This window comes from Saimiri boliviensis, chromosome 2 (genome assembly GCF_048565385.1).
Source record: "Saimiri boliviensis isolate mSaiBol1 chromosome 2, mSaiBol1.pri, whole genome shotgun sequence".
NCBI lineage: Eukaryota > Metazoa > Chordata > Mammalia > Primates > Cebidae > Saimiri > Saimiri boliviensis.
Genome location: NC_133450.1, coordinates 1,722,650 through 1,740,880, shown reverse-complemented (window position 1 = coordinate 1,740,880; position 18,231 = coordinate 1,722,650). Strand labels below are relative to the sequence as shown.

Below are 18,231 nucleotides of genomic sequence, written 5' to 3'. Positions count from 1 at the left end.
AGGGTATTAATTACAGATGTATTTTACTTTTGAAAATCCTAAACAAACCAAAAAAGTCATTATTTACATTAAAAAAAAAGTCTTTAAATAGAAGCTGCTCTAGTTATAGAATAATTGTGTTTCTAGATATTTGGCTTCCTAACAATCACTATCACCATTATCTTTACATTTATCGAATGCTAGGCACTGTGCTTAAATATTTATCTTCAAACAATAACACTTTGAGTGAGGCTTATTATTCCCAAAACGGCAAATAACAATAGTGGTCAAAACTTTCATAGTGCTTATTGTGTGCCTGTTCTAAGCCATGTTTATCAGAAGTGGGGCTATTGACACTTTGGGCCAGGAAGTTCTTTGCTGTGGAGGGCTATCCGCATGGCAGGACTATAACAGCACTTCTTGCCTCCACCTGCTAGAGGACACACATCGGAACTACATCCTGCTTCCCGGTTGTGATAACCAAAAAAGTCCCCAGACACTGTCAAATGTGCCCTGGGAGGAAATCCCATCCCCCTTTAAGTCTCACAACACCTTACTAGGCAGGCTATTTTCTGTGTTTTATAAATGAAGAAATTATAGCCCAGAGAGTTCAAGTTACCAGCTGTGTTAAGTAATGTTACTTAATGTTATTTAGCACAGCTAGTAACCGGTGAGGCTGAGATTCAAATCCTGCAGCTTAGCTCCAGCGTCTGTCCTTTAAGCAGTTATATGATTTTGCTTCTCAGTTTCTAGATAAGAAAACTGGTAAGCAGAGCTCAAGGAACTTCTCCAAGATGACACTAACCTGTGGCAAAAGCAGGATTCCAACTCAGGTCTGGGTGACTTCAAAGTCTATGTTCTGAACTATTATGCCAATGTCTATCAAACTCTCATTACCTGGGAAGATTGTTAAAATGGCAGATTCTCAGCTCCCAAGGGACTGACTTAACAGCTTTGGGGTATGGCCCGGGAATCTGCATTTATACACTCCAGGTGATGTAGTTGGTCCCAGGAACACATTCTGAGAAACTATTTTTCACTGCCTTCCTCCTCTAGAAAGAACAGAGGAATAAGTATACAAGCAGCAAGGCAGGAAAAGTGAGTAGAAAAATTTTAAGTAATGGAGCATCATTCCTCAGAAGTGATATAAGCAGGAAAGGGGAAATAAAATAATTTAAAGTCATAGAAGAGAAATTCATAATGGACTATGAAAAAGCAGGGAGGGGGTAATAATTTGGGACCATTTCTAAACTTCTGAGGTTTATTCCTTGGAATACAATTATGCACACTCATAAAATGTTAGAAAATGAGGATCTGATGTACTAGGACATTTATGATTTTTGTTAGATGCTCTGCTCGGATGAAGACCACTCTGAGACCACTGTGACACCAGCAATAAGTCAAATCTTCCAACATGTAGCAATATCTCAGCTATTTTATCACACACACACATACACACACACACACACACACACACACACACACACACACACATACACACAACACATATACTAATAGGCCTAGGCCGATTACTTTAGTGAGTACCAAACCTTTCTAGTATTTGGTTGGAATAGCTACATGTCACTAGCATGCCTGACAACCACAGACAAATCTGATATTATGGCTTAGTCCAGGGGTAAGCGAACTTCTGTAAAAGGCCACGTGGTAAGTATTTTAGGTTTTGTGGGTGGTATGGTCGCTGTTGCAATTACTCAACCCTGTTGTTGTAGCTCAAAAACAGCCATAGACAACATGTAAAAGATGAGTGTGGCTATTTTCCAGTATAACTTCATTTACAAAAAATGGTGACAGGCTGGATCTGCCCCATCGGCCATAGTTTACCAACTCCTGGCTATACCCCTGAACTCTGGAGTGGATTCGAGGGCTCCCAGGATTGACTCCTGGATTATCGAGGGATACGGTGTAGTTACATAAGGTCACTGAGAAGATCCAAAAGGGCTCAGAAGGGTAAAGGAAGGCTGACAGAAATAAGCAGCATTCCTGAGTGTGCACAGGTATGTCCAATCCAGTCTGCCTGTCCAAACCAGAAGTTGAGGTTTGGACAGAATCCCAGCCTGTGCTAGACTTAGTTGGATTCCTGACATGATTCTGGAAGTCCTACAGAAATGACGTACATAGTATCCCAGATGTACACACTGGGGGTCTTTGATAATGGGGAGCATGAAATTCAGGGGTGGTAGATTTAGAAAGGTTAGCTAAAGGCCAGTCGGGTAGCAAATGATATCCTTAATTTTGGTGGAGTGTTACTTTTATTTTCTGAATGTGTAGATTATATTTTTCTCTCTAGAAAAAAATATTTTTAAATTAAATTTTAAATTTATTTTTTAGAGATGGTGAGAAGGGAGCCTCGCTATGTATGTTGCCCAGGCTGAACCTGAACTCTTGGGCTCAAGTGATCCTCCTGCCTTGGCCTCCAAGTAGCTGGAACTACAGGAGTACACTACCATGCCTAGCTGAACTGAAAATTTAGCACATGTATGTGACTGGCAATAGATCTTGTCAACCAAGTATGAAAAAAATTATTTACTTAAGTGTGAGACTAAGTATCTAAACTCGGCAATTTGTGCTTAGAGGTATTCTTACATTCAGGGACAAAATTTGCACACAAAATTTATGTCTGAAAACTAAATTGACATGCAAATAACTATGGCCCATTGGCTACAGTTTTAAATAATAACCAAGTGTTATTGGTTAAATAACACTAAGATAACCATGATTTTAGTCAGTAATCAAGTGTTTACCACCACGGCTTATAGAAAGAACCGTTAAAAATGGTACTTGTCAAGAAGGAAATTGAACCCAGAAGGTAGGAGTAAAATGAGGAGTGTACCTGGCTGTTCTAAAGAGATGAGGTTACCAGGGGCAACAGATTAGGCAGAGAGCTCAATCAGGGAGATACTTTAGAAAACAGGTTAGAGATGATGGCAGTTTGGACCAAGGCACTAGAAGCAGAAATTAGAGAGGAGACAGATTTGGAATATATTTTGGAGGTTGAATCATCCAGCATTTTAGATGTCGGGGTGAGGAGAAGAGAAGAATCAAACATGACCCCTAGTTTTCTGGCTTGAGCAACTGAACGAATGGAGGGCCATTTACCAAGAAGGGAAGAGTTGGGTGGAACAGTTTGTAGCAAAACATTAAGAGTTCTGTTTTGGATATATTTCACTGTAAATGCTTATCGGAAGTGGAGGTATCAAGTGGAAAACCGCACGTAAGTCTTTGTGGAGAGAACAGGGATGAAGATAACAGGGTCATCTGAATACTTATAGTTTTAAAATTTTTGATACCTGATGTTTAGCCAGGGGTTAGGTATTAGGGTTTAAAGAACCCTTTTTTGGTATATAATTATTACAGGGAAAAAAAGGGCTTATCTTTCGGAGACACATACTGAGATATTTACAAACGAAATGATATCTGGAATTTGTTTCAAAATAATGGGGAGAAGGAAACAGGGGCAGAGACGGAACAAGACTGGTTATAAATTAGTAACTGTTGAAGTGCGGTTTCGTGGTGAATGGTAGTTCACTATACTAGCCCATCTACTTTTGTATATGTTTAAAATTTTCAATCATAAAAAGTTTAAAATAAAATTTAAAAACCAATGATAGGACCAATTTTAAGATAGTCCCAATTAAAAGGTAATCCAGTAGAACTGATTGCAAAGTCAGTATTATAAACAAGGCACTCAGAAGAAAAGGAAGCCAGAATAACTAGAGGTTCATGAATAAGAGGATAAGATTAAACCCAAAATGTTAGGATTAAAATGTAGGCAGATGCCACATACGTAGGGCCTTCTTCAGTGTGGGGATATAACTAGATTTACATTTAAGAAAGAGCAGGCGGCTGTTCTCAGAATAGATTTCAGGGGGCAAGATATTAAGCAGGATGATACTAAATTCTGGTTCCCCAGGCATAATTTTCCTATTGCTAGATACTACGTGGATGTTTTACAGACATTATATATTTAGTATTCAAAAATGTCTATAAGGTAGGTATTGTATGTAGAGAAACTTTAGCTCAGAGAGATAAGTCAAAAGTTACAACTACTCAGTGGTAAGTCAGAATTCAAATCTTTGACTCCAATGCTGGCATTTTTCCCACTGTGTAGTATTATTCCCCCATGTGACAGACACCAAAGAGTTGCCGAGACGAAAGGTAGGTAGGTAGGTAGGTAGGTAGGTATCATTTTAAAAATGATAGCTGATAAATTCCTAACTGGTCACAGACCAGACTAACCACCAAATTAGTTTCTCTTAATCCAGACTAGCTAGATAGAAATGATGGCTGGCTACACATTCTTGAACTAAAATTTGACCCATTGGTATCCCATCTTCTAGCCTATTTTCAATATTACTGCACGAAAATATTTCATTAAAAAAATCATGCTACTTTCCTGCTTAAAAACGGTTTCCTCTACAAAATCTACCGGATAAAAGCCAAACATTTCAACATGTCATTTACAGCCTGTCTCCACAATTCTCAAACTTTTTGGCCTCAGGATTGCTTTACAGTCTTAAAAATTGAGAATCACATGGACTCTTATCTGTGTAAGTTATATCAACTATCATTTATATGAAAAATTAGAACCGAGAAAATTTGAAAATAATCCATTTTTTTTTAAAAAAACAACAAACCCTTGTTTGCGGCAAAATGGATGGAACTGGAGGGCCTTATTCTAGCTGAAATAACGCCAGAAACGAAAGTTAAACACCACATGTTCTCACTCATATGTGGAAGCTTAAAAAAAAAAAAGTAGATCTCATAGAAGTAAAAAGTAGAAGAGAGAATACTAGAGGCTGGGAAGACGGGGGAAGGAAAGGACAGGCAGAGATTTGTCAGAGACACAAAATTACAGCTGGATGAGAGAAATAAGAGCTAGAAATAAAAATTACAGCTGGATGAGAGAAATAAGAGCTAGGGTTCTACAGCACTGTACGATGACTACAGTTAACAGTTACATTATTATACAGTTTCAGATACTAGAAGGAGGATAGTGAATGTTCCCAACATGAGGAAATGATAATTGTTTGAGATGATGGATATGCTAATTACCCTGATCTGCTCACTTTACATTATATGTATTGCAGCACCACTATGTACACCATAATTATGTACATTATATATAATTTAAGCACTTAATAAAAATTTAAAAATTAAGGAAATAAACCCAATAATAGTAACCTAAATAATATTTTTTCAAGTCTCTTTTAATATCTGGCTTAATGGAAGACAACTCAATTTCCTTATTTGCTTCTGCATTCAGTCTGCTGTGACATGTTGTTTTGATTAAAGAATATAAAAAATATCTGGTCTCACTCAGATTTGCAAGCAGAAAAAGGAATATTTTAATAGCTTTTTAGATAACTGTAGATATTCTTTGGTACCGTATCAGAACTTGGTAAGTGGTAGTTTCTTAAAGCTTAGTTGCAACGTGAAGTTTGAAACCATATCAATAAACTTTTTGTACTCAGTTACATTAAAAGTCATTGATTGCCGGGTGAGGTGGCTCACGCCTGTAATCCCAGCACATTGGGAGGCTGAGGCGGGTGGATCACCTGAGGTCAGGAGTTCAAGACCAGCCTGACCAATATGGTGAAACCCCATCTTTAAAAAAAAAAAAAAAGCCATTGATTATTTTGCAGTTTGAATGGATTTTACTCATGTATAATTTTGTAATATCATGCATTGGGTTATTTGGAAATCACTGGTTTACTGAGTTAATGCAGATCCTCCAAATGTTGACATATTTAATTATATAATACTTTTTAAAGTTTATGAATTCAACCACCAATCTTATCAGAAGAATGTTTAGCTGTTGAGATAAACACTGTGGCAGACATAAGTTTTAAAAATTCTTATTTTTGCTTGAAAACTTGAATTTTATATCACTGACAAGAAATAGTTGTTTTCCTTGAAGTAATAGGTTTGTTATGTTCATTCTTAAGAAAATATCTGCCAGCCGGGTGCGGTGGCTCAAGTCTGTAATCCCAGCACTTTGGGAGGCCGAGGCGGGTGGATCACGAGGTCAAGAGATCAAGACCATCGTGGTCAACGTGGTGAAACCCCGTCTCTACTAAAAATACAAAAATTAGCTGGGCATGGTGGCGCGTGCCTGTAATCCCAGCTACTCAGGAGACTGAGGCAGGAGAATTGCCTGAACCCAGGAGGCGGAGGTTGTGGTGAGCCGAGATCACGCCATTGCACTCCAGCCTGGGTAACAAGAGCGAAACTCTGTCTCAAAGAAAAAAAAAAAAGAAAATATCTGCCAAACACTCTCAAGTTTGAATAACCACAGTTTGTCTGTCAGTTGTTCTTTCAAGGTAGTCCATGAAAGAAGGAGCTAGTTCAGCTTCACAACTCAACTATTTCACAAGTATTTTTCTTTGAGAAAACCATCGTATTTTGTTACACAGCAGAAGTATTCTATGTGTACTTCCCATTTAATTACACAGAATTTTAAAGAAGACAGGTACTCCAGGGTTGAGATTTAATTTACTACATCACCAAGGGCATTCTTACAGGGTCTCACTCTGTCACTCAGGTTGGAGTGCAGTGGCATGATTATGGCTCACTGCAGCCTCAACCTCCTGGGATCAAGCAATCCTCCCACCTCAGCCTCCTGAGTACCTGGAATCACAGGGACACACCACCACGCTCAGCTAATTTTTAAAATTTTTAGTAGAAACAAGGTCTCACTCTGTTACCCAGACTGGTCTTGTACTCCTGAGCTCAGGTGATCCTCCTGCTTCAGCCTCCCAAAGTGCTGGAATTACAGGCATGAGCCACTGTGTCTGGTCTACCAAGGACATTAAGTGAAACTCACCTAAAAACAACAATAACAACAAAACCTCCTAGTACAATATGGTACCATGGTTTTGATTTATGCTAAGATGCAAGTAGTTTTAACCACTATTATTTATGTACCATCAGTGCAAATGTCAACACAGTGAAAAAGACAAGTGTCTCTGTATTATTATGAAAATTAACATTGGCATGATCACTATTTGACCTTACATGGACCATACTTTAAGAACCACTGGACTATTTTTAAAATTTAATTTTTAAAAATTTTAAATAGGCAAATAATAATTGTATATATTCATGGGGTACAATGTGATGTTTATATATATATATATGCTGTAGAAAGATTAAAGTTAATTGACATTACTATCACCTCAGCTATTTATCTTTTTAAATCTACTTTTTAAGCAATTTTGAAATATATAATATGTTATTATTAACTATGGTCACCATGCTGTACAATAGGTCTTTAAAATGCACTCTTCCCATCTAACTGGACTTTGTACCCTTGACAAAGATCTCTCCTTTCTCCAACCCCAACTCACCCCAAAGTCTCTGGTCACCATCACTCTATTCTTTCCTCTGAGTTTGAATGTTTTAGATCCAGTGGATTACTCATTATCCTTTTGTAGCTACATGTCCTGCTCCTGTTTGCCATCAACCTCATCTCTGTGACTTTGCATATATTGTTCCTTTGGCCTACAATGTCTTTCCCAACCAGCTGGAAAAATCCTATTTGTCTTTGAAGATCTGCTTTGGATTTTAATCCTGAGAAGTTTACATTAAGCTGATTTAATCACTCTGCCCATTGTTTTAGCATTTATCCATTGAGGGTAGAGGGGCTACTAATATTTTTAAGCACCCAGTGTGTGCCAGACCCTGGGATAAGCTTTTTATATGTTTTCTAATGGAATTTTCAAACTACTTCTATGTGGCAGGCATCTTTATAGCCTTGCACATTGAAGGACCAGACAGATAGCTGAAGTCAAACCCAAGCCCATTATTTCAGGATAATGTTTCCCCCTATTTGTTCCAGGGCCTGATGGCAAATACATGGCACAGTTAAGACACTCAATTTATAATCCTAAACAGTTAAATAAATGAACTTAGTAACAATCTAATCCCATAACGAAGGGCTCTAAAAAGTTCCTTACTTTTCAGGGCCTGTAGTCTGGCTTTCAGTAGAATATTTTTTCATTCTTCATTACTTACATACATTTTAGACTTGAAATATTCATTTACTTAGAGAAAAACAGTATTTTCATTTCTTTTAGCACTGTGCTCCCAAGCGTGGGATAGTAATTTAATGATCACACTGCCATCAAGCCTGAAACACAAATGTTGACATTTGATGGTAATGTTTTCCCTCTCAAAGTTGCTTCAAGTAAATACCAATGGTGTATCTAAGTAAATGAGGTAATTATTGAAAGAGCAAACGGTATATATTTTTTCAATATGCATATTCATGTTTTAAACTTTTCAGAAAGTTAATAAAGGCTATTGAATACCTCTTTTTGTACTTAATCTGGGACATTATGAAATGTGAAATTCAAATGTGCCTTAAAGAAAAGCTTAATATCTCAATCACTGCTTTACTCAGACTATAGCATGTATCTTTAGAATGGTGGTAAAACCAGCATTTCTAAGTGACCCAAGGACATCAACATCATCCAGGAACTTGTTAGAAGTGCAAATTATCAGGACCCACCCCAGACCTACTGAATCAAAACCTCCAGAGGTGGGGCTCAGCAATCTGTTTTAATAGCTCTTTAGATGACTGTGGAACATGGTCAAATTTGAGAACCAATGGGCAAATGAACTGTGTTATTTGGATTCATAGATGTTTGCTACAAAAAACAGATAAATTTTGGAAGACATGACTGGCCTATGTATAACATAATTGTGAAAATAAAAGCTGTATAGTAAGGGGTCTGCCACACCCAGGGCCTGGGCTGCCCTCAAGCCTATATACTGTGGCATGTAACCAAAAGAGAGTCTCATTCCACAGAAAGAAGCCAAATCATTTCTTGACTGTGCCTTCTAAGATGTGGAAAAATACACCACAGTGGTACTTTATCAGGAGTGAAGCCATGTATAGCTATCTACCATTTTCTCCTAGGTAACTCCAACCATGTGCTATTTAAATTGCCTCTTTTCTAAATAACACAGTCACCTGAAATACATATTTTTTTGAGATGGAGTTTCACTCTTTTTGCCCATGCTGGAGTGCAATGGTACTATTTGGCTCACTGCAACTTCTGCCTCCTGGGTACAAGTGATTCTCCTGCCTCAGCCTCCCAAGTAGCTGGAATTACAGGCGCCTGCCATGACATCCAGCTAATTTTGTATTTTTAGTAGAGACACGGTTTCACCATGTTGGCCAGGCTGGTCTCGAACTTCTGACCTCAGGTGATCCAACTGCCTTAGCTTCCCAAAGTGCTGGGATTACAGGCATGAGCCACTGCACCTGGCCCTGAAATACATGTATTTTATTACTACTGGAGTACATTCTGTCATTAAATACATTACCATGGAATACAACATTCAACTACCAATGACAAGACTGTTCTTTCTAGGACTGTATTACCACCATCCTAGCTGCTTTGTTACTACACGGATTTAAGGAAAAGAGGGACTTGTTAGCATTTTGACAATTTGGAGGTACGTAAAAGCTCATTTTAGTAAAGAATGTATATAAAACTAACTTGCACTTTGTTAGGAAAAGCAAAAGCATTAAGTGTTCACTTCATTTTTTATTATATATTTCTAAAGAAAAACTAGTAAATCTGCCCCACCCATCAGAGTTTGCTATCTTTGTAGGAAAGAAGGCCAGGCGAGGTAGAGGCTTACTTTAAGTCAGGAGGGAGAAGGACTCAGAACCAGATAACTGGAGTACTCAGGGCAAACGAATAAAAAGGACAGGAAGTACAGGGAAATCATCCTATTTGTCACAAACTTGGGATAAAAGTTCCTTATTTTTATTGACAGTTAATTAATTTTGTTTACAAGATAAATAAGAAAGAAAAACTTATGCTTCCTAAACATACGTGTGTATGTGAATGATTACAAGTAAGATGATAACAGTTTTGTTTGAGATCTTGTGTTTGTTAAGAATGCAACATTATAAGGAGAATACATTCTTTCGAATGAGACAGATGGAAGTTTGAATTCCAGCTCTGGCAGTACTAGTTTTGTGACTCTGTCCAACTCTTAACTTCTCTGGTTTTCAGTTTCCTCATGTGAAGAATATATAGCAAAATTTATAAGTATTAGAGATAAATATTTATTATATACCTAGCACAGAATAGGTGATCAATCAATAGTTATTAAATAAAATTAATGCCTGGAGAACTGATTTGGGTATGCAATCTGCCTAGCTGAACTGAAGAGTGTACTATTGGTCTCACACTTGATACCCAACTTCTTCTATTTTACCCACATGCTAAATAACTATAAATTGCTTGCTTACCACCCTCCATTTTTTTCACAACACTTGGAAGGAGGACAGAAAGAGACAGCAATAAACAAACAAATATACCCTTAAAATAAGTAATGTATATAGAGATAATGCCTTCATAAAAAACAAAGAATTGCTGGAAGAGTTTTATTTCATTTACGGTGAGAGAAAGAACAGTACCACCACTTATTCATTTGATCCTGTTTCTTCCTCAAATTACCATCACATTTCAAAAGAACATATTATTTATTGCTATTAAGGTGTTATGGATTTGCTTTTCTATGCTAAAGTCCAATGCAGCAGGCTACTTAAGCCAAAGATTCAGGGCTATAAACCTTGTTCAGTGCAATAAGATCACTTTAATACTATTCTAATCTTGGAATGCAGTTATAAAGATAGATGATGGCCACAGAGTGCTACTTACAAACAGAAATGGCTCTTATGCAATCTTAAAAGATATAAAAATCTTAGCACCTGAAAATGTGTTAAAAAATTCCCATATTCTGCCAGTCTATTTTACATACCTGAGAATCTTTTTAGGAATCAGTGATGGAGAAGAATGACTCCTCTTCTGCTTCTCCGAGTCCTGTGGTGACACTCTCTCCGCTTGACCCTTCTCCATGACTGCTGCCCGCTCTGTCCCAGCCTTGCTCTGATCCACACTGGGCTGGCCTTGAGCAGGGTCACACCTGTACATGAAGACAATGGCTGGTTTCTCACTGGACTCTCCTTTTGCCTCTGTGAACCAGTGATGGCGCTGAACTGGAGGAGGAGGCAGCATGTGAATGACTGTGCCGTCCAAGCCCACCAGTTTCCCTTTCTCTCGCTCTTTCTCTTTGTCGTCTTCCTCGTCTGCTTTTCGACGGCGGAAGAAGCTTTTAAATGATATCCAGCGCTTAGGCTTTGCATCCACTGCCCGCCTGCTGCCTTCAGAGTGCAAAACGGATTCAGCTTCTGTTGACCTGGTAGGGCTGGTAGGCTTGGTCCAGTTGGTGAAATGCCTCTGCAAAAGGTTACTTGCATGGGAAGGAGAGGAAGTAGAGCGTGGTGGGGGAAAGGGAGGTGGTGGCTCACTCTGGGGGCTAGTCACTAATCTGGAGGGAGAGGGGGTGACTGGCTTTGTGGATGGGTCTTTCTGTATTCTGGTGGTGGGACTGTCTGTGGTCGGAGGTGCTTCAGCCTCACCACTAGGCTGCGATGTAAAGAGAGATTTGGGCCGGACTGGTGTACTCTTAGGTGTACTCTTAGCAACATCGGCATCTGGAGGAATGGCATAAAGCTCTTCCACACTGCAAGCTTGAGGGCCAGACTGAGGTGTTTCTGGAGGAGACTGTGGGGGTTGGATTGAGGCCACAATCTGAGAAAGCACTGTGCTTGCTTTCTCTCTGGCGCTGCTGCTGCCCAGCAGCTGAGACTCCTGAGTCCCTTCTGTTTTGGCCACAGGCTCTTGAGTGGTTCTCTGGATCTTTGCTGGGGAGCTGTGGCTGGAACTATAGCTTCTCTGTGGTGAAGACTGACCTCTGTTGAGACAGTTGTTAAACTCTTGAACCTTCTGAGCCACTGAGCCCCTTTTACGCTCTGTGCTGTTTGAAAACCCTTTAGTTTGAAGACATTCAGTGGTTTTGCTAGTGGTGTTATCAGACACTTTGTTTTCAGTTTCTATTTCTTCGTAAGTATGGCTTATTACACTTGTGGTTTTTTCCTTCACTGAGAGTTCTCCGCTTGTTCCCAGAAAACTTTTGTAGATGGCTAGATTGTCATATGCATTTGGATTGATAACAATGGGAACTTTGATAGCATTTTTGGAACTCCGAGCATACGTTGGCTCGTCATGAATGATAATTGGAAACGGTGGCATACCAGCATTGTTATAACTATTAAATTTAATTTCAGACAAATTAGGTGACTTAACAGGGATGGTTTTGGAGGAAACATTTGTAGCTGTGGGGGAAGTAGGTGCTGATTTGTGACAGTTTTTCCTTGGAGGAACATTTGGTCCAGTTCCACTAGTAATGAGTTCCACTTTAGGTATTTTTTGTCGTGGACTGGTGCTAGAAGTCCATACTTCCTGGTATCGAATTGCACTGGATTTTTGGAAATGAGCACTTATTTGTCCTGGTGTCAATGAAGATGATGTCACTGGTGAGTTTGGAGTAGAAGATGAGCCTTTTTTCTTGGCGCTGTGAACAGGGCCCTCGAGGCGCTCGCTGGCCATTGCTGCCGACACATCCACGACAGTATACGGCTTGCACAATGGCTGTTCCAGACTCACGACGCGGTAGGGTTTTGCTTGCTCTTCTGTGGGGACAAGGTTTATGGTCACTGCCTGTCCGGCGGCATCTGTGCAGGCTTTACTTTCTTCCTTCTCGGTTTGCACAGCAATCTTACCACCCTTCTCTTCTAATCGGAGAGCAAGGACTGCTTTGTGGGTCTCTGGAACTTTTATGGAACTTTTGGAAGCTTGCGATGAATCTTTATCCTGATTATTACTAGCAGGACTTTCATAACTGGGCTCAATTTCCTTCCTATCCTTAGAATCTCCTGGTTTCCCAGGAGATACTCCCCCATTAAAAATCTTCTGGGATACACTACTGGCTGTTTCAGAACGTGATTCTTCCGTTAAAGAAGAATCTGGTGATGTGGAATCAGATGACATCATGCTCTGAATGCTTCCTTGTCCGTAAGAGACCACAGAATTTTCCTCATAACCATTCAGGATTTCATCATAGCTGTCATCATAGTCCACAGCACAGATTCTCTGCAGAGATTTGTTTCGCAGGGGGATGGTATTCCATTTTTTGTTCACAAAGAATCGAACAGGAGACAAAGTATTTGCTCTGAAGTTGGCAAAGCGGGGTTGCCCTCTCATGCGAATCTCCATGGCCAACAGCTCTTCGTCACTCTCATCCCAACTCTCATGCTCCTCGTCCATGTTACTGAAAAGCACATCCTCTTCACTCTCCTCGCCACTGGAAAACTCCGGGTAACAGAACCGGCCCCCTTCGTTACTAATCACTTCTGTGCTCCCACTCAGAATCACATGCTTGCCCTGAGTATCCTTTATCCCACCTATCATGCAACTTGGTGGAAGTTTTCTTTCCAATGATCGTTTATAGCAATCATTTATTCTTCCTAAGAATGTTTCTCTGGAGTTTGCTTCATTTCCTCTAATCTGAGGGGCAGTATCCAAGCCTGCTATCTCCTTTAACACTTCAGTTAGTCCATTATTGTTATTTGACATCTTCTTTGCACTATCATTATTGCCGTAAGGATTAGGAACATGGCTAATTCCGTCATCATCTTCATTATTATTGTTAAGTGGTTTCTGACTCAAGGCAGCTCTGTTTCGGTTCCACCCTATCATGACAGGTTTGTTCTCACAGTGTTCTTGGATGCTAAGCTCACCACATATACTTTGCCCATCTGCCACCATCATAGTGGGCTTCACAGCTATAGTGGGTTTTTTAGCCACAGGAGGCCGGAAATTTCCGGTGTTCCTGATTCGGTGGTTGTTACTGTGATTGGCGTTAGTTTTCACATTGCCATGGGTGATGGGTGCCTTCTCAGGGTCTGGGGGTAGCTGGTGCAAACTTTTAGGTTTAAAGCAATTCTTGCATTCACCAGGTTTCCAAACGTGTTCAGTAAAGGTGTTACAAGCAGACATTTTTAACAATAGAACTTCACAGACAATGCTTTTCTTTCAGTGCATGGCAAAACTTTCATTTGTTAGTTTTCACTTCCCCTATGTGTTACAGCAGCTCTTCTAAGAATGATCAATCTGTGGGGGGAAGGGGGAAGAAGACAAAAAAACTGAATGAAAAAGGCACTATGAGACTTATACTAGTGACTTTAAAATATTGACTCTACTCCTAAATTTTTCCTTAAATTAAAAGATTGAGAGGTAAACTAATTTGGGTACTTGACAATTTACCTTTAGCCAATCAGTACATTGGAAAGTGAGCTTTTAACCATCATTTTATGCATGCTTATCAAACCATACATAATATTTAGCTTGATGTCTCTGTTGCAATGATTCTATGACCTTCTCTCCGAGAAACGCCTTTGATACTGCTCCTTTTGTTACTCACCAATGTATCTAACACTTACCAGCACACTACAGGTTTCTCTTCTTCCACCTACCCTAGAACTTTTTAGACATTTCACAGACTCCTCAAACTCAATGCATTGAAAATGAAGCCTCGGGGCTGGGTGTGGTGGCTCACACCTGTAATCCCAGCACTTTGAGAGGGAGGCCAAGGTGGGAGGATCACTTGAGTCCAGGAGTTCAAGCCCAGCCTCGCTAACATGATAAAAGCCTCTCTCTACAAAAAATATAAAAATTAGCTGGGTGTGGTAGTGCATGCCTATAGTCCCAGATACTTGGGAGCTGAGGCAGGAGAATTGTTTAAGCCTGGGAGGCGGAGGTTACAGTAAGTTGAGATTATGCCACAGTACTCCAGCCTGAGTGACAAAGTGAGATCTGTCTCAAAAAAAACGGAAAAAAAAAAAAAAAAAAAAAAAAAAAAAAAGCTGAAAAGGAGAGCAGGGGCCAGATCATGCAAGGCCTTTTAGGCTTTGATAGATTATAGAAGTTTATCCTAAGAGCAGTGGGAAGCCACTGAAGGGTTTTGAACAGGGGAAACAAAATAATCAAATTTGCATTTTAAAATGACAGCTATGACCAAAACCCATAAAATTCTTAGGTATATAAGTCTTACAAAATATGTGTAAAGTCTAGAATCTATATGAGCAAAAGTACGAAACACTGATAGATTATGAGCAGGAGAGAAAGGTAAGCAAATTATAGCCCAGAGGCCAAATGTAGCTCATTCCTCTTTTTTTTATGTTTTTAAATGGTTGGGAAAAAAATCAAAAGGAGAATAATGTTTTGTGACAAGCGAAAATTATATGAAATTCTAAATTCAGTACCCACAAATAAAGCTCCGCTGGAACACCGGTCACACTTATTTGTTTACATATTGACTATGGTGGCTTCTGTGCTACAATGGAGAGGTGAGTAGCTATGACATGTGTGACACACAGACTGCATGTGTCGCATTTACTGCTTTGAGGCACTCTACAAATTGCAGAATTTTCACTGGTGCATCTATCACCTGTGTGAAATGACATTTTTCAAATATAGAATATACACAATTTCATTACAGATATGCTTTAATAGGTAAACATTTGTAATCAATTTTGATGAGAGGAAGTACTAACTTTGAACCCCAATCGAGCAAAATGTTATCCTTACCAAAATGGAATTTCATTCTTTTCACTAGTAAACCTCTGTTATAAAATATTGTACCTAATTATATTTGGAGTTTTATTAAAAACATTTGCAGAAAAAATAAAATAATGGTAAGAAAATTAAGATAAGCAACCGAGTAGGAGAAATTCTGTGAAAAGTTCGTATCTGACAAATGACTGTGTATCTAGAATATATAAAGAACTTTCAAAACTCAACGAAAAACCCAATAAAAACAGGTGAAAGATTTGAGCAGACTCTAAACCAAAGATATATGATTTCTTTTTTTTTTTTTTTTGAGACAGGGTCTCGTTCTGTCATCCTGTCTGGTGTGCAGTGGTATGATCACAGCTCACTGCAGCCTCAACCTCTCTGGCTCAATCAAGCTTCTCGCCTCAGCCTCTGGAGTAGCTGGGACTATGGGCACATGCCACTAAGACTGGCTAATTTTTCTGTTTTTTTTGTAGAGATAGGATTTCTCCATGTTGCCCAGGGTGGTCTCAAACTCCTGGGCTCAAGAGACCCACTTGCCTCGGCTTCCCCAAAGCGTTGGGATTAGAGGAACAAGCCACCATGCCCAAAGATACATGGATTGCATTTAAACACGTGAAAGAGTAAATATAATTAGTCACATGGAAATGCAATTTAAAACTACAATGTGCTATCACTACATGTTTATTATAATGGTTAAAATAAAATTTAAACAAAAACAGACTGGTGCTAGCGAGGATGTGAAGCAATTGAAACTCTCATATATTGCTGGTGAGAATGTAAATGGTTCAGGTATTCTGAAAAATAGTTTTGCAGTTTCTTATAGAGTTAATTATAAACTTACCTTGGAACCCAGCAATCCTACTACTAGGTGTTTACCCAAGATAAATAAAAACTTCTGTTTACACTAAAACCAATACACAAAAGTTTACAGCCAAAAGCTGGAAACAGTCCAAATGTTATGTGGTAGTGGCTACACAACTGCATACATTTGTTGAAACTCACAGAACCAGCCAGGTGTGGTGGCTCACACCAGTAATCCCAGCACTTTGGGAGACCAAGGTGGGTGGATCGCTTGAGGCCAGGAGTTTGAGACTAGCCTGGACAACATGGTGAAACCCTGTTTCTACTAAAAATATAAAAATTGGCCAGGCATGATGGTGTACGCTTGTAATCTTAGCTAACTGGGAGGCTGAGGCATGAGAACTGGTTGAATCTGGGTGGCGGAGGCTGCAGTGAGTCGAGGCTGCATCATGTCACTGCAGCCCAGTCCGAGACTCTGCCTTGAAAAACCCATAGAACCACACACTAAAAAAGGTGAATTTCACTACATGTAAATTTACCCTCAGTGAACCTGACTTTAAAAAGACAGCTCTGCTCCTGTGTAGAAAACGGACTTCAGGAGAACGGGACGGGGGGCAGGGAGGCTGCTTCGGAGGACCGACGCCGGCAAACGAGGACTGCATGAGGGTCTGGATGAGGATGTGACGTCAGGGAAGGCAGGGAAAGGTGCAGGAGTCACTGGATTTTGAAGAGAGTAAGAGGTGCTGAGGCTTATGTATTCAAATGATTTGTAGAGCCATTTACTGAGATGACAACATTGCAGGAGGTCCAACTTTTGCAGGGAAGATTATGAGTCCATATTTTGTCAGCCTGAATGTAAGAGAGTACATGAATTTAGGAGTCTGAAACATGAATGAGAATTCTGTAGTTCTCATATGCTTAGAAATTATTAGTATAGAAATATCTAGGCCAGGCCGAGTGCACTGGCTCACACCTGTAATCCCAGCACTCTGAGAGGCTGAGGTAAGCAGATCATGAGGTCAGGAGTTCAAGGCCAGCCTGGCCAACATAGTGAAACCCTGTCTCTACCCGCATGGTGGCGGGTGCCTGTAGTCCCAGCTACTCAGGAGGCTGAGATAGGAGAATTGCTTGAATCTGGGAGGTGGAGGTTGTGGTGTGAGCCGAGATTCTACCACTGTACTCTAGCCTGGGCAACAAGAGCAAAATTCTGTCTCAAAAAAAAAAAAAAAAAAAAAAAAAAAATCTAGGCCAAAAAGAAAATAAAGAGTGAGCTGAGGAGGTGGCCCTGCTGGGTGAATCAGGGAGAAGAAGCCAATTCTTCTTCCCTAACTGAAAACTACCAGCCAAGGTGTGATGGCACAGAAGCCAGATGAGGAAATGTCATGAAGGAGAAAGACGGTAACCATTTCAAATGCTACTGGGAGGCTACATACAAGCCCACTGGACTTGGCAACGTGAGCTCATCAGTGACCTCAGCACGAACCATGTGGTTCAATGGTGGGGATGGAAGCCAGACTGCGGCGAGCTGACGAGGGAGGTGATAGAGCGACGGCAGAGAAGGGCGGACGGGAAGGAGACGCAGGGAGGTGATAGAGCCACGGCGGAGAAGGGCAGGGAGGTGACAGAGCGACGGCGGAGAAGGGCAGGGAGGTGATAGAGAGATGGCCAACGGCTTTCAGAGAAGGGCGGACAGGAAGGAGACGCAAGGAGGAGGTAGGAGGACAGGGGTCCAGAAAGGATTTCCTTATTTTAAGACGGGAGAATCTAGATAATGTTGAATGATAATATGGGGGAAAGATACAGGCCAGGGTGAGAGGCTGAAGACACAGGAAAGCGGGAAGAAACTCACTACTTAGAATGTTAAAACTGTGCAGGTTCCTAGTTCAACTGTGTTTTATGGACAAGAGAATTGAAGCCCAGAAGAGAAAGT

The 18,231-nt window shown here is 40.1% G+C and overlaps 1 protein-coding gene across 16 annotated transcripts in view; it reads right to left on the bottom strand.

Moving 5' to 3' along the window:
- The window catches only part of PEAK1 (pseudopodium enriched atypical kinase 1), a 300,593-nt gene that overhangs the window by 53,330 nt on the left and 229,032 nt on the right, over positions 1–18,231 (bottom strand). For 12 of the 16 annotated variants that reach the window (XM_074392604.1, XM_074392607.1, XM_074392610.1 and 9 more), the window contains one exon: positions 10,783–14,036. In XM_074392604.1, the coding sequence (XP_074248705.1) occupies positions 10,783–13,922 (3,140 nt within the window). In that variant the 5' untranslated portion in view covers positions 13,923–14,036. Of the gene's footprint in view, positions 1–10,782; positions 14,037–16,840; positions 17,151–18,231 lie in introns of all 16 variants that reach the window. The other 4 variants (XM_074392605.1, XM_074392608.1, XM_074392609.1 and 1 more) reach the window with 1 other exon arrangement.